The sequence below is a fragment of the Mugil cephalus genome, chromosome 12, assembly GCF_022458985.1.
Source record: "Mugil cephalus isolate CIBA_MC_2020 chromosome 12, CIBA_Mcephalus_1.1, whole genome shotgun sequence".
NCBI lineage: Eukaryota > Metazoa > Chordata > Actinopteri > Mugiliformes > Mugilidae > Mugil > Mugil cephalus.
In genome coordinates this window covers 22,677,220-22,691,552 of record NC_061781.1, presented here as the reverse complement: position 1 = coordinate 22,691,552, position 14,333 = coordinate 22,677,220, and the positions used below count along the sequence as shown (strand labels likewise).

Below are 14,333 nucleotides of genomic sequence, written 5' to 3'. Positions count from 1 at the left end.
TTTTCACACTAAAAGTTTATGAATGGTGACTATAAAAGAGCTCGGCCAACATTTCAATGATGAGTGTGAGGCTGGAAGCGAGGATGTGATTGGTCATATCCTTTCATTATGTGAATATCCTCTGTAGCCCCCAGAGAGACTGAATCCATTAGAAATAAAAGATAAAAAACATCAAGTCATATAAACCCACCACAAATAACCCCAGATTCTCTGCACCAGAGCCGGAACATCTGGAATAAAAAACAAGGGGAAGCCCTCTCTTCCCGTCGGGTGGGTGACTGGTTTCCCCGGTGACGACGTCACCGTCACCGGGGGCCCCGTAAACATCCCGACTTCCCAAGCGAAACCTGAGAACACTCATTATGAGTTGACCTCAGCTGTTAATGGCTCCACTAGGATCTACAAAAGGCACAAGATAATCCCCAAAAAAAATGCAGAAGGTAAAAGATATCAGGAAATGTCGTGTAATGGAGGAATAATAAGTAACTGAATTATGAACTTTAACAACCTGGGAGTTGTGGGAACGTTAAAAACAGAATGACTTGGGACTGAGGAACAAATGGAAACAGAATCAAGGAAATGTGGATTTAGAGAGAAGAGGAAAGGAAGAGAACGGAGCCAATACAAATACAGAGAGAGAATAATAATCGTAATTTATCGTCGAATGCTCACCAGTAGCATGGCCTGTTCATGGAGGAGCTGCTGCTGCAGGATCTCCAGGTGCCTCTGCTCCTCTTCCAGCTGGCGACGGATGTATTCCTGTCAATCGAACACAGACAAACACACCGGCATCAGTTATCTGGCACAAAACAACACATAAATAAATAATAGAAAATATAGTGGAAGACACAAATGTGACGCAGTGAGCAGCGTCTCCGGCAATTTCTCACATCTCACAAGTGCAAAACTTAATCCAGACTCCACCCATTTTTATAATCATTTAATTCATAGTGAGGGTCGGTGACCCCTAGAGGGTCAGTGGAGGTACTGCAGGGGGGTTGCAAAATCTTTGGTTGATTAGACATTTTTATACATCTATATATATATATTTTTCTTTTTTTTTTTGCACGGCCACCTACTGTTTGAAATAAGAAAATGAATATTTGAATGTGTGCATTATTTGAATAGCTTAATACTGAATGCAAAATGATAATATTTATATTTATAGATAGCACTATGTCGAGTTTAATACAGAGCGTATATATAGTAGGTAGGAGGTCCCGACTTTAACCTAAGTTTGGGGTCCTTGACCTGAAGGATGTTGAAGATCCCTGATTTAATTATTTTTTTGTTGTTTTGCAAAGAATTCTTAGAAATAAACTGCAAAAAGATAAGGGAAACTGAAAGAATAAATGTCAAAAACAAAAATTAAGATCTTGAGAATTTATTCTCCAAAATTGGATAATTCCAGGAATAATTACAGGAATAGCGTTAATAACTTCCGGGGGCTAAATCAGATTTATTTTCTCTTCAGGCCTTTCTGACCTGATTTTAAAGGAAGTGTGATTGTTTCCCTCCTCCTACCTGTTCTCGGTCGGCCCTCCTCTTCTCCTCCTCGGCCCTCCTGCGCTCTTCCTCCTCTTTGCGACGCCGCTCCATCTCCTCGACGCGCCTCTTCTCCTCCTGCTCGCGCCGGCGCTGCTCGCGCTCCTGCTGCCTCCTCATCTCACGCTCGCGCCGTTGTTGCTGGGGGAGGACACGGGAGGAGGGAGAGTCAGGAGAGGAAAGACAACCTGCTACTTGTCCCAGTTCAGTTTTGTCTCGTCATAAGAGACGCGGAGCTCGTGTTTTCAAATCTAAAGCTGCATGACTGGTACAGTACGAGTCTGAGTCGACCTACATGAGTCAGAGCTTCGGAGACGGACCCCGAGGTGTTTGACCTATATGAAAGTTAGGTAGAACTCAAACTGTTCCACAGTTTATTTGGCTGAGCTTCATTAGTACACACAGATCAGGCATAACATTATGACCACCTTCCTAATATTGTGTAGGTCTCTTCTGTGCCTCCAAAACATTCTGAGGGCGACCTGCTGTGTCTGGCTACAGGATGATGATATTAGGGTCTTAGGGTCCTATGGGTTGAGGGGAGAGGCCTCTATCTGTGGATCATCTCACAGATACTTGATCAGTTTGGGATCTAGTGAATTTGGAGGCCAGGTCAACACCTTGTGCCCCAAGACTTTCACTGTTCGGACTTTGCATTAGATTAGATGTATTTATGATTTGCTTACTTTAAGAGCTACGATGACAGGACGTCTTACAACTGTTTACAACGAGTGAGGTAAAAAAAAGGCCTGATTTTGTGTTGACTCACACATTGTGTTGACTCACTGTGTTGAGTTCAATGTGAACTCATGTCTACGTAACATCCACATGAATCAGTGCCAGGTCTAATATTTTCAAAGCAGAACACTGAATTGTCACAAGATGATTTAAATTCTAAATTATTCACTTCTCCTGTCGGTGGTCATAATGTTGTGGCTGATCGGTTCAGCTGGCAAGATTTCTACTATTTCAACTGGACTGAAGTGATTGTGGTACCAGATTCCACCTGTAGAGTGTTAAATCGACAGGAAATAGAACAAAAGGGACGATTAAAATCATTGTTCTAGTCTGTGATAAGATGAACAGCTTCATAAAATAACATGGAGAGAAACAGATTTGTTCATTTAATTAAGTTCCCATATGACAGAAGTAATAGAGTTTAAATTAAAAAAACACGCTTTCTGCGCTGGGTTGTAATTTCTCAGAAGGATTTGACGTTATTAAAGCTGAACACATTTTGATATTTGATTAAAACCTTAAGTCTTTTTTTTTAAAAAAACACTTCCTGGTGCCATCTTCTCAAATGTGAAGTTTTCCAGCTTTTCATTCTCATATTTTATCGTATTGTCAGACATCACAGTGGATCTTTTACAATAAGACTTAAATTTAAGAAGTGCAACAGCTGACGTGTGGTTTCCGTTGTGGTTTTTCAAGCCGACACTAATGTGGCTTCGAACGACTGTTTCGTACAAACTTTGAAAACACGAACAGCAGCGAAACAAGCTGATGTGACGAGAAAGAAAAATAAAATGTCAGCATTTCATTGAGACTGAGTGTAAGACACTGATCTGTGTCTGTTAATGTGTTGTGAAAAGTTCCAGGACGTTAGTCACGGCTTTAGTACCGTACATTGTGTTTGTTAAAAAAAAAAAAAAAAAGTCTGAGCTCAGCTTTCAGGACTCCGAAGCAGGAAAACCAATAAAAACAGGAGCACACATGTAGGGAGGTATTTCTCTCACATGGACCAGTTTCAACTTCCACTGATTCACAAGCACCGTCATGAATCACAAACCAGAGCCTCGGGCTGTGGGAGCTGTGAGAAAACATGATATAACTTTTTTTTTTTTTGGCCCTAGTGAACTCAGGGCATTTTTTTTAAATTTACTGAACGTCCTCGCCTCATCTTACATCCTTTATTTATCTGCCAGTTCCTCTTAAAGTATTCAGGCGCGTCTCTCTTCCGTTCAGTCTACTCCCGTCCACATTCATATTCATCTTTAGAGCTTCCCTTCAGTCCCACCATGTCCGAGTCTCTTTCATTGCCGAACATTTTTCCGTCTCCTCCACGTTCAGTGAGAGGAGGAAAACGTAGCCAGGCTCATCCAGACACTGACAGAACAGGACCACAGCTCCAAGAGATAAAGGATAATTAGACACACAAAGGAAGCGTTGTTTTTCTTTTCCTATCTAAAATTGATTTTGGATAATTATCAAGCACAAACCTAAACACTAAACCTCCAAGTCACAGGTCTGTAATCTTATTTCACCAGCATAATGTAGGAACATGTAAACTGGCTAAATGTCTTTGGGTTCTCACGGTGTTATCTCTAAGTTTTTAGAAAGGGAAGGCGCTTTTAAAACAAATACTTGGTGGATGAATGGGAAAAACTACCTGTTTATCACCAGCGGCGTTTTCTCCTGGAGGCCCAGGGAAGCTCTTGGCTTCCTCTCACTTTTTGATCAGACTGTAGCCGACATTAAATAAAAACACACTTCTTGACAGTTCCCGCATTTCTCTGTTGTGTGACTTTGTCTTTATCTTATTTCTCTTCTGTAATTATTGAGGACTCTACGATGTGTGAAACAGCGCCCCCTAAATGCTCAGGGGCCAAATACGGTATTGCACTGTTGTCTGAAGGGACGCCCGGCGTAGTTGGTGAAAAAAAAAAAAAATAAGAATCATTAACCAATCAGGAGAGGCTGCTCACCTGTGATTGGTCAGGACACCTGTGATTGGTCCATCGTTTTGGCTTCACTTGACCTCAGGTCAACATATTACCGTCATCATCAAGCCATTGATTGAAATAATGCGAGATTAGCAAGTTTGTGCTGACATTTCGTTAGCAGTGATGGAGGATTTGGAGTATTAAGTAAAAATAGAGTAGATCAGATTTTGTCTATTTTGGCTTCCTCTGAAAAAAGGCTGCTAGAAGTTTCTGGGTTTGGCGGCAGCTTTGTCGACTGGTTGTTGTGTGATCTTGTAATGCCATTAATCTTGCAATAATTCAGCCGCCACTCAAGGTAAATGCTGCAACGTCCCTCTAACCCAAGCCCCACAGAGATAGACTTATTTATTTATTTATTAATTTTTAAATTTAAAGATGTTCTATTGAGGATTTTTTGTTTCATACGAAATCCAAGGTGACTGACCAACAATTGCTCCAAATTTGGTTTATAATGACATTAAAAAAAGCAAAGCCAAGCATTTCATTCTTGCATCTGAGAATGTGAATCCAGCAAACAGATCCCGAGACCCTGTGTCCTCATATGGGGACATTAGGTTGTGACACGTTCTTATTCTACTTCATTTAGACCTGTTGTCCTCGTAAGTGGACGATAAAGTCTGTCGTCCAGTCATAGCAAAGGCTCAATACACTAATAGGTATAAAAAAAAAATATCAAATTTTACATCTGTAACTTGTTTATTTATGCTTATTAACTTCTGTAGTTTGATATTATGCTCAAATTTAACAAATTTTATCAAAAGTAACGAGCTCCGACGTCACTAATTAGCAAGTAGTCATTTGAGGATGTCGGGATTTCATTGTTTGCAAACCTGTTTTTACACAATAATGTTCAGGAATTGAAATAAATAGTTTTATATTTTGTTACACACTGGTGACTTTATTGTATTATACAGCGAAAATAATCCCTTTGTCCACATAATCTACTTATTCTTGTTCAAAGATGACGCTTAGTGTTTGTACTTCTTGGGTCGTACTAATCTCCAATACCTTGGAGAAATTAAAAATGCATAGCAAACAAAAGCTCGGCTCTCGTAAAATAATTAGAAAAAAAAAATGTTGCAGATTAATAACTGGCTTCCTAAGTAACTAGTGATGAATCATTTAAAGTGGGCTAGTTCCAGTATGGTTTACATAATGAGGAAGCCACGGTGCAATTCATTTTATCAGGTGTGGATTTGTTATTTTGCAGATGGGTCTAAATGTTTTGAGAGTTCCCTTAACTCTCATACATCCATCATATATATTTCATTTTCACTGCAATAGACCCACATGAGCCTGTTAGTCTGAAGTAGCTACGATGAAAAGATGAAGATCAGTGTCGCTCCGTCTCAAAGGAGAGTCTCCGTGCACAAAGCTTCATAAATAATCAAGTCTTTCCCTGCAAAGATGATTATTTTTAGTCCTGTTCAACCTTTCACGACTCACAGGGACCCTGTTATGCTTTAATAATAGATATTATATACGGTGTCATTCAGATATGGTTGTCAGTTAAATGGGTTTGTGTTTAAACACCTTGAGGAAATGAGCTGCGCAACCGCTGGTTAAACAACACTAATAACAGCTGTAATAATAAAACTCTGCTTTACCTCTTTATGAATCTTATCTAAACAATTCAATGGAAACTTAAAGAAGCGCAGTCAATGTCCCAAACGTTCCCCACAATTACGGCCCCGCGCTCAGTGAGCCTGGTTGACTTTTATAATGATCGGGGCAATAACTTTAATAACCACGTCTGTTTTCTTTCCAAAGTAAGAGCTCAGACATTAGCGGTTAGTGTGACCACTCTGGTTTCATTCTCTTGATGGATTCTGTTCCAGTGAAATCAGCACTTCCCCAGATTTAAGCAATCATGTCGGCGAGTAAAAAATGATCATGATCTATAATAAAAATAGTAATAATGAGATCCAACTTGTAAAGAAAAAAAGATTACGGTTTCAAATGGATAAGATCGGCTGAAATAGTTTAAGCTCACTAGTCATTTCTTTCCTTTGTGCTTTTCAGTACGTGGGGTCAAGTTGTGGAATTCACTGGAGAAAGAGTTGAATACGTAAATATTTTTCAGTTTAAAAAAAATGTATGAAAATAGAACATTTAGACTGTAATGAACTTGATGAATAATGGCTATTATGTGGATCATAGGTCTTCAACAGTGGGTACGTGGAGGTACTGCAGGGGGGAGGAAGGGGTCGCAAAATCTTTGGTTGATTATACATTCTTTATATATATTTTTAATTTTCCCCCACAAATTTAAAGGGAGCCTATTCAGTAACAAGGTGAATCCCATGTTTATATGTAGATTGTAGATTGTGTTGATATGCAGATCGTAAATAACTGTGTGAAAGACTGAGAGTTAATTTTAACTGACTGACAGACCATCTGTGTGTGTGTTTATGTTTAAAAAGGGGCAGATATTAAAAGATTTTCTTCTTCCTGCTTCATTTCAGTCATGGTGATGCATCAAAATATGCTTGTTTTTGATTTGAGGCTGTGCATAGTCATGTACAAAATAATACAAATAAAAAAAATTTATTAATTTTGGAAGGCCTCACCTCCTCCAGCCGTCTCCTCTGCTCCTTCTGCTGCTCGATTCGTTTCTGCCTCTCGGCCAGTAGTTGGCGCTTGTACTCCTCCTGCTCACGGAGCTGCTGCTCCTGGAGGAGCTGCTGGCGGCGCAGCGCCTCCGAGCGCTCCTTGTTCTCCTGCTGCAGCCGGATGAAGTCTCGACGCAGGGTCGACTCGCCCGGCACGTTGACTATGGAGCTGTATGGAAAGAAGACACAAGACGTTATGAGCCGGGGTGTTAGCACGGACAATCGAGACCCTGCGTCCTCATATGGGGACGTTAAATTTCAGGTTTGTGGCTTCTTTTAACCTTTTATCCTCATAACTAGAGACTAGTTGGTGTAAAAACATTAGTGGTCACGTAATAAAGGTGGACAAGCTACAAAACCTCATCTAATTTTACAGCTGAATCTTCTTTATTTATGGTTTTTAACTTTCCTAGTTTAATATGACAAATGACATCAATAGTAATGAGCTATAACGTTGCTAACTAGCAAGAACTTGATTAAGGACGTTGGGATTTCATTATAAATGTTCAGATTAATGAGAATTAACAGTTTTATAATTTGTTACATATTGGTGAATTTATTATAATACTGATATAATATTTATATTAATATTACTATATGAAATAATCCCCGTGTCCACACATGAGGACATCATTTTTTCCAAAAACTACTTCCAGTTCAAAGATGATGCTTAGTTTTTATAGTTCTTAGGTCGTACTAATACACAATAAAGAGAAATGGGGAAATTAAAAATGCAGAGCAAACAACAGCTCAGGTTTCAGGAGGTTAATTCATTTCTTTTTTGATTTCTCTGTTATAAGCTGAAACGTCTCGTAAACGAACGAGTCACACCTCTGAAGAAAACGGAAGAACAACCTAAAAGTGTTTTATTCATGTTGTCAAAAAATAACTGAGGCAGTTATGCTAACAGGCTAACGATATGCCTTTTAAGGTAATTTAGTCTATATTTTTTTTTTTTCTCTGCTCTTGAACGCACCGCTAAGATATCTACTAGAGTTTGATAGGAATTAGCTTCGTGGATCAGGGGAACGCACTGTATGGTGTTCAGCTTGTTTATGGCGCATTTGTCAAGCTCTAGATCAGAGCAAATATACTAGGAATGAAAAGCGACCGGTGCAGAAACACTTCCCGGTTACCTCGGCTCTCCTTCTTGCTCAGACGCTTCCTCCTCCTCTTCCTCGCTGCCGCTGTATTCATACTCTGTCTCATCTGTGGAGAGGGAGAAATAATCCAAATGAGGGTGTTTTACGGGACGTTTCCCAGCACACAGACACCTACAGACCTCCCTCCCCGGACTCACCTTTCTCCCCCCTCTTCTTCTTGGTTCGGTCGATGTGGTCTTTGAGCTGGATGCGGACCTGCCTCTCGTTGGGCTGGTCTCGGATGAAGGGGTGTTTGAGCAGCTGCTCGGTGGGAGGACGCTGGGTGTAGTTCTTCACCAGGCAGCCCTCGATGAAGCTGAAGAACTTCTTGGACCTGTTGTGTTGGAGCGGAGATGTTGCGTCACTACTTCACGTGTTCAGCCAGAAGTGAGATTTCCAAATAAGGGAAGAAGAAGAAAAAAGAAAAAAAAAACAAAAACAAAAACGAACGCACCATTTTTTGGACTTGAGTCGAGGAGGAGGGTTTCTGGGAATGAGGAAGAGGGCTCTCATTGGATGCATGTCACACAGAGCTGTGGGAATAATAATAAAAAAGAGGATGGATAAGAGGTGTGTTCTGGTGTGAAATTAAAATGTTACAAAGGAAGTTGAAAATCAAGAAAAAATCTGCACACATAAAGCTTTAATCATTTTAACTAACAGTATCTTTGTTAATCTGCTTGTGCACCATTTGTGTGCATGAAAGAAAATGTCTCCAACCTTATTTTTCCAACTCTCTGTCACCAAAATGTTAGCATACGTTGCACAGAATTGGAATTTTCTGTTTTGTTGTGCAAAACAATTCACTAGAACATAGGTCTTCAACAAGGGGGTATGTGAACCCTAGTGGGTTTGAGGTGGTACTGCAGGGGGCGGGGTTGCAAAATCCTTGGTTGATCAGACATTATATACATATATCTTATTTTTTTTTAATTTTCCTCGAAAAATTTAAAGAGAAATCCAGGTGAAATCCCATGTTTGTTTATGTTTATGGCAGGTGCACGATCACTCTACTGTTGCACACGTTTGAAATAAGAAAATTAATATTTGAACTTGTGCATTAACTGAATAGCTAAATACTGAGTTTAATATAAAACACTTATAGTAGGTAGGGGGTCCTTAGTGTGAAAAATATTGCAGTAGAATTCCCTCCAAATAAAAAAACTTGATCTTTCCCCCCTAATATCAGGATGTGTTCACAGTAATTACACCAAGTTTAGTTATTTTAATGTCTTATAAACAAGCACGATTAGGTCAACGTGTACTTACGTGGAGCCCCTTCAGCCATTTCTATGGCTGTGATTCCACAGGACCACAGGTCACTCTGAGGGACAGGAGATAAGAATGAACTTTTGATTTGTTTAACTCCTACCACAGCGCTGTACAGAGCGGTTCCTTTAAACGTTTAATTCATGTGTGACTCAGTGTCTGTGTGAAGGAGATCCAGGACATCCCTCACTGATCCCAGTGAAATAAGAGTCCGGGTCCAGGTTCTGTCCTCACCCTGTAGTCGTAGGTTGCGTCCGGGTTTTCGTCACAGGCGATGACCTCCGGAGCCATCCAGTACGGAGTCCCGATGAAGGTGTTCCTTCGACCTACCGTCCGGTCCAGCTGAGCGCTCACACCAAAGTCCACTGAGCACAAAAAAATAAATAAATAAAACATTATGAGTGATTCAAAGCTTTTTCAAGGAGCGTCAGGTTTGTCTCACGTCAAGTCACCGTACAAAAGCGGACATTAAAAGCCCCAAAGATGAATTAAATATCCAGTCTTTTGCTCTGGGATTGAAGCCAATTAAACTTTCATCCATTCTCTTCATGTCGCACCAGCATCACCAGCATTAATGCCTTAATGTTAGAGCCGCGTCCTGACTCTGTTTGTGTCATTTTAGCTTAAAAACCAGTCAGTTTCAGAGCAGCCACAGTGGAGACATGTGGTTTATACCGAGTCCAAAGACGACAATAATATCACAGCGAATACTTTAATAATAACAGTAATGAAATTGAAGATTATTGAAGAAATTAAATCAATATTTAGACAAATGTTGGAAGAGAATAAATCAGCTACGTTGGAATAAAACATAACTGAGTTAAAATAACTGGTGCAAACTGCAAAAGCTCTTATGCATCTTTGTTGTAAAACAATTTGTAACACGATGACCCCTGGGAGGTATCGTAGGGGGGCGAAACCAAAATCTTTTGCTGATTAGACTCTTTTTTGTTTATATAATTTTTTTTTTTTAATTTTCCTCCACAAATTTAAAAAGAGCCTATTCAGTTCCCAGGTGAAATCCCATGTTTGTGTGTATGTTTATGTTTAGCAGCTGCACGGCCGCGCTACTGCTGCACAAGTTTGAAATAAAAATGTTAAAAAGATGAATATTTGAACCTGTGAATAACTTAATACTGAATGCAAAATTATAACAATAATGTATATTTATAAATAGCACCAGGCCAAGTTTAATATATAACATATAGTAGGTAGAGGGTCCCTATTTAAACGTTGAAGACCTCTGGTTTAATGCTGGATGTTTCTGAAAGGACTTTTCTTCCACTCTGCTGCTGAAAAATCACTGGCACCAGCTTAGTGCTGACTCAAATCTGGTGCTGCAATCATTTCTCACTGCAGTCATCCAAACCTCAGCGCAGGCCGGAGCCAGACTCAAGCCGCAATTCCAGCAAAGTCAAAAAAAAAAAAACTAAACTAAACTAAACAACAACAACAAAAAAAAGAACTCTCACCCAGTTTGACTTCAGCGTTTTCAGTCAGCAGCACGTTTTGTCCCTTGATGTCGCGGTGGATGACATGATGAGCGTGTAGGTGAGCTAATCCCTGCAAAATAAAGCAGATAAAACAGCACGTTCAATCTGCAGCCTGGTTATAGTAATAATAGTAATAATCTGCAACCACTGTTGCTCAGCAACTCCACGTAGAAGAGAAAAAGGGGAAAGAGAGAGGACAGTCGAAGCTTCCTTTTATTATCGGGGGCCAATTCAGATCACTGAGCAATAAGATGCATGAGCTAACGGCTCTAGTGAGGAATCAACGAGACTTCACATAAAAACTCCTGATACCGATATTTCAGATCGTTTACTCAGGCAGGAGTTAAATGGGGAGGAAAGAGGTGGAAGGTTTCCCACAGAATGGTCACATTACTAAGAAGGAACATTTCTGTCATTCAAAGCCTTATGAATAATTCATGTTACAACTACTTCCATATTTTTGAGCAACTTTTGCCTTTTTTTTTTTTTAAATAAAAGAGGGGAAAATTCTTTTTCTAAATATAGCTCACTGAAAGACAAACACTAATATGCTCGTGATTGGCAGCCGACAAAAGGACCTTTAAAGATAAAATAAAGAGGACTGACCCTGAGGATCTCCCGGGAGATGTAGGCGATCCAGTCCTCCTTCAGCGTGTTCCCTTTGGTGTTCTTTACCAGGTCTGTGATGGAGCCGGCACCACAGAACTCCATCACCAGCTGGGGAGCGGAGAAAGGTTTATAAGACACGTTAACACCTGATGTCGCCAAAGGTGCTAGAAGCAGCGCTGCACCATCAGTAAACCGTTCCCATATCAGAGTATGTGGTAATAACTGATGTTAACTGACTGGGTGAATAGAAGAAGCACTTAGACTAAGAATGTTTAAGAATGAGCACTGATTGAAACAGGGTTTATAATGTGAAACAGAAGAGCATTAACCAACCCACCCCCCCACAGAGAGTGGTCATCACTCATAGAGGATCTTCATCAGCTGATGTAATGACTTCAAACTGCATCATTCCTCTTTAAACCCATGTAACGTCTGTGACTGTTATATCCTAACAAGCTAAGTTGGAAGTGGTTTTTATGCACTGTTTATTTCATAGTGTGTGTGCTTTTTTTATGCCGTCTTCTTTAAACTTGCTGCAGTAAAGGCGTTCTGATTCTTGTTGCAAGGAGGCATCGAGCGGCATCGAGAGGCATCAGAGCCGATCCAGGTGTTTCTGAAATAATCTGAATCTGGCTACACGTGTGCGCTTCCATTAAAGATTGTGTAGCTACGTCTGATTTGTTTGACTGAAAAAAGAAAAATGGAGATCAGTCTCAGGGAGGTCAACGGAGATTCAACAATTCAAGATCCTCAGTGTCTCCAGCAGCACAGGGCTGCCTGTAGATGTGCCTGTCTGTAAATCTGAAATATTTATGTATATATCAGCGAATGCACACGAGTATCGGCTGATACCAACCAGTTAAAAAACGGAAATATCGGCCGGACGACTTATCGGTTGAAAAACAAACAAACAAACAAACAAAAAAACATTTCTGGAGCAAAGTTACCAGCCACATTAACTCTGTCTGTTGGTTTTTCTTCAGGCACCAGTGAACACGTGATCCAGGAAAAAACGAAGCAGATAAGAAAAAGCCTCCATGAATCTCATGGGAGGACGTTTTATTTATTTAACATCGGACACTTAATATTGAAAGATCTGTATCGGACCGGGGTCATCTTTATCTTATCGGTTGCTTAGCAACAGCTGTAGCCAACTGCGTTAAATGTTAAGTTTACCTTAAAATTCTAAAACTAAAACAGCTTCACATGCTTCCTGCATGTTTTCAACGTTGACTGTCAATAAGAACAGAACTTAGAAACACCTTGTACTCCACAGGCGTCACCGTGGTAACGACACTGAAATCACATTGACAACACTTTCTCAAGAGTCGCACTTTACTAATGTGTAAATGGCTGCAGTGCATCCGCTGGTAATGTGTGTGTAACAGTGGATACGTAGTGTGTCGGTATGTGATGAGGTATCGATTTCTGCTTTTAATATATATTTTATTTTTTCCTACATTTATTTCAGTAACGAATAAAGAATCTCGAAGCTCGAACATAAAGATGACAGAGCACATTAAATGCCTGCTCATGGAGACAGTGAGTGGTGATCTGTGCAGACACACAAACACGGGAGTTTGACCCCAAACAAAGCCGACAGCACGAAGGCTGTAAAGGAGTCGTGGAAGCAGCTGTGAAAACAAACAGAGGGCAGCGTTCTGGAGCCGGAGCGAGATCTGTCCTCTCTAGGAACAGCAGAGCTGCAGGCTCGTAAAACGAGGTAATCCTGCCTTCAACAAACGAGCAGCTGTAAATCTCCTCCTCCTCCTCCTCCTGGATGTTTTCCTCTCTCCCCCTCTCTCCGATTAACCGCCTCCCTTTTGTTTCTCCTTTAAGCTTCGTTTGTTTTATTCATTTCCTCCGTGCGTCCGTCTGGGTTCTCGTCCCCTTGATTTGCTGCGTGTCGCTATCGCGAGGACCAGAACACGCTGCAGCGTTTAAGTGAAGTCTGAGAATAAACGCTGTGTTTGGAATAATGTTAGTTTAGTAAAAAAATAAATAAAAAAGAACCATTTTAGCAACACAGACACAACATCCAGATTTATCATGTTCCAGTAGCTGATCAGAAGAGACTGTCGGTTCTGCTCACACTGTGTTATAAGGAAACGCCTTAGAATTAACAAGGTTTTGCCACGTTATAGTAATTTTGGTCATTATTCAGACATTTGTTGTAATTAAACTAAACTTAGTGTTAATATTTTGTAAATCAAACAAAATAACTTGTAGCAAAAACCAGAAGGAAAACATTCAGGCCAGAAATCAGCCCTGTGACTTGGTTTAAAGTCTTGGTTTTATAAGTTTTCAGATAAATCTTTGTATTTTAATCCAGATAAAATCTAAATACATATATGTTGTATGTCTGTGTATTGGAATATTTTTCATATTCTTCATTTGAATATGTGGATGTCGATGAAGTGGGCGTGTTTTACTGAAGACAGAGTCCTTAATTCATTAAAAGATAAATGAAAATGCATTGGGGCTGAATAATCAGGAGCAGACACGGCTTTTTTGTTGTTGTTGTTGTTGTTGTTTTCTTGGGAAGGGATTTGTCCTCACTGGTCCCAGGTTTTCAGGAAACCAGAACTGTTCCTTTTACCTGAGGAAACACTGGAGCATTTTCTCCTGAATTAACCCGACAACCTGCCTCTCAGGTCCGACGGCCGCTTCGCTTTTAAAAACATCTTACAGATTCTTTGAGTTTGAACTTTTAAATATTCCTGAAATTCCTTCTGGAGAAGAGCTGACTGGGATCCTGAGGTTTTGGGGAGTGTTGTGTGTGTGTTGGTGTGTTGCATTTTTTATGTATGAACAGTGGTACATAAATAAATTTGATTTGATGTTTTAATAGGAAGCGAAAAACAAAGCCCTAAACATAGACCTTTAAGAGGAACCTGAACATATTACTTCACTGAGCCGAACAAAGAATTCAGAGGT

At 40.1% G+C, this 14,333-nt stretch overlaps 1 protein-coding gene across 11 annotated transcripts in view; it reads right to left on the bottom strand.

The window, feature by feature from the left end:
* LOC125017327 (mitogen-activated protein kinase kinase kinase kinase 4) overlaps positions 1-14,333 on the bottom strand; it is a 102,282-nt gene that overhangs the window by 29,339 nt on the left and 58,610 nt on the right. For all 11 annotated transcript variants that reach the window (XM_047600301.1, XM_047600302.1, XM_047600303.1 and 8 more), the window contains exons 5-14: positions 11,394-11,504; positions 10,767-10,857; positions 9,529-9,659; positions 9,295-9,349; positions 8,480-8,558; positions 8,184-8,359; positions 8,020-8,092; positions 6,842-7,052; positions 1,525-1,686; positions 673-759 (exon numbers count right to left, since the gene is read on the bottom strand). In XM_047600301.1, coding sequence (XP_047456257.1) covers positions 673-759; positions 1,525-1,686; positions 6,842-7,052; positions 8,020-8,092; positions 8,184-8,359; positions 8,480-8,558; positions 9,295-9,349; positions 9,529-9,659; positions 10,767-10,857; positions 11,394-11,504 — 1,176 coding nt within the window. The remainder of the gene's footprint in view (positions 1-672; positions 760-1,524; positions 1,687-6,841; positions 7,053-8,019; positions 8,093-8,183; positions 8,360-8,479; positions 8,559-9,294; positions 9,350-9,528; positions 9,660-10,766; positions 10,858-11,393; positions 11,505-14,333) is intronic.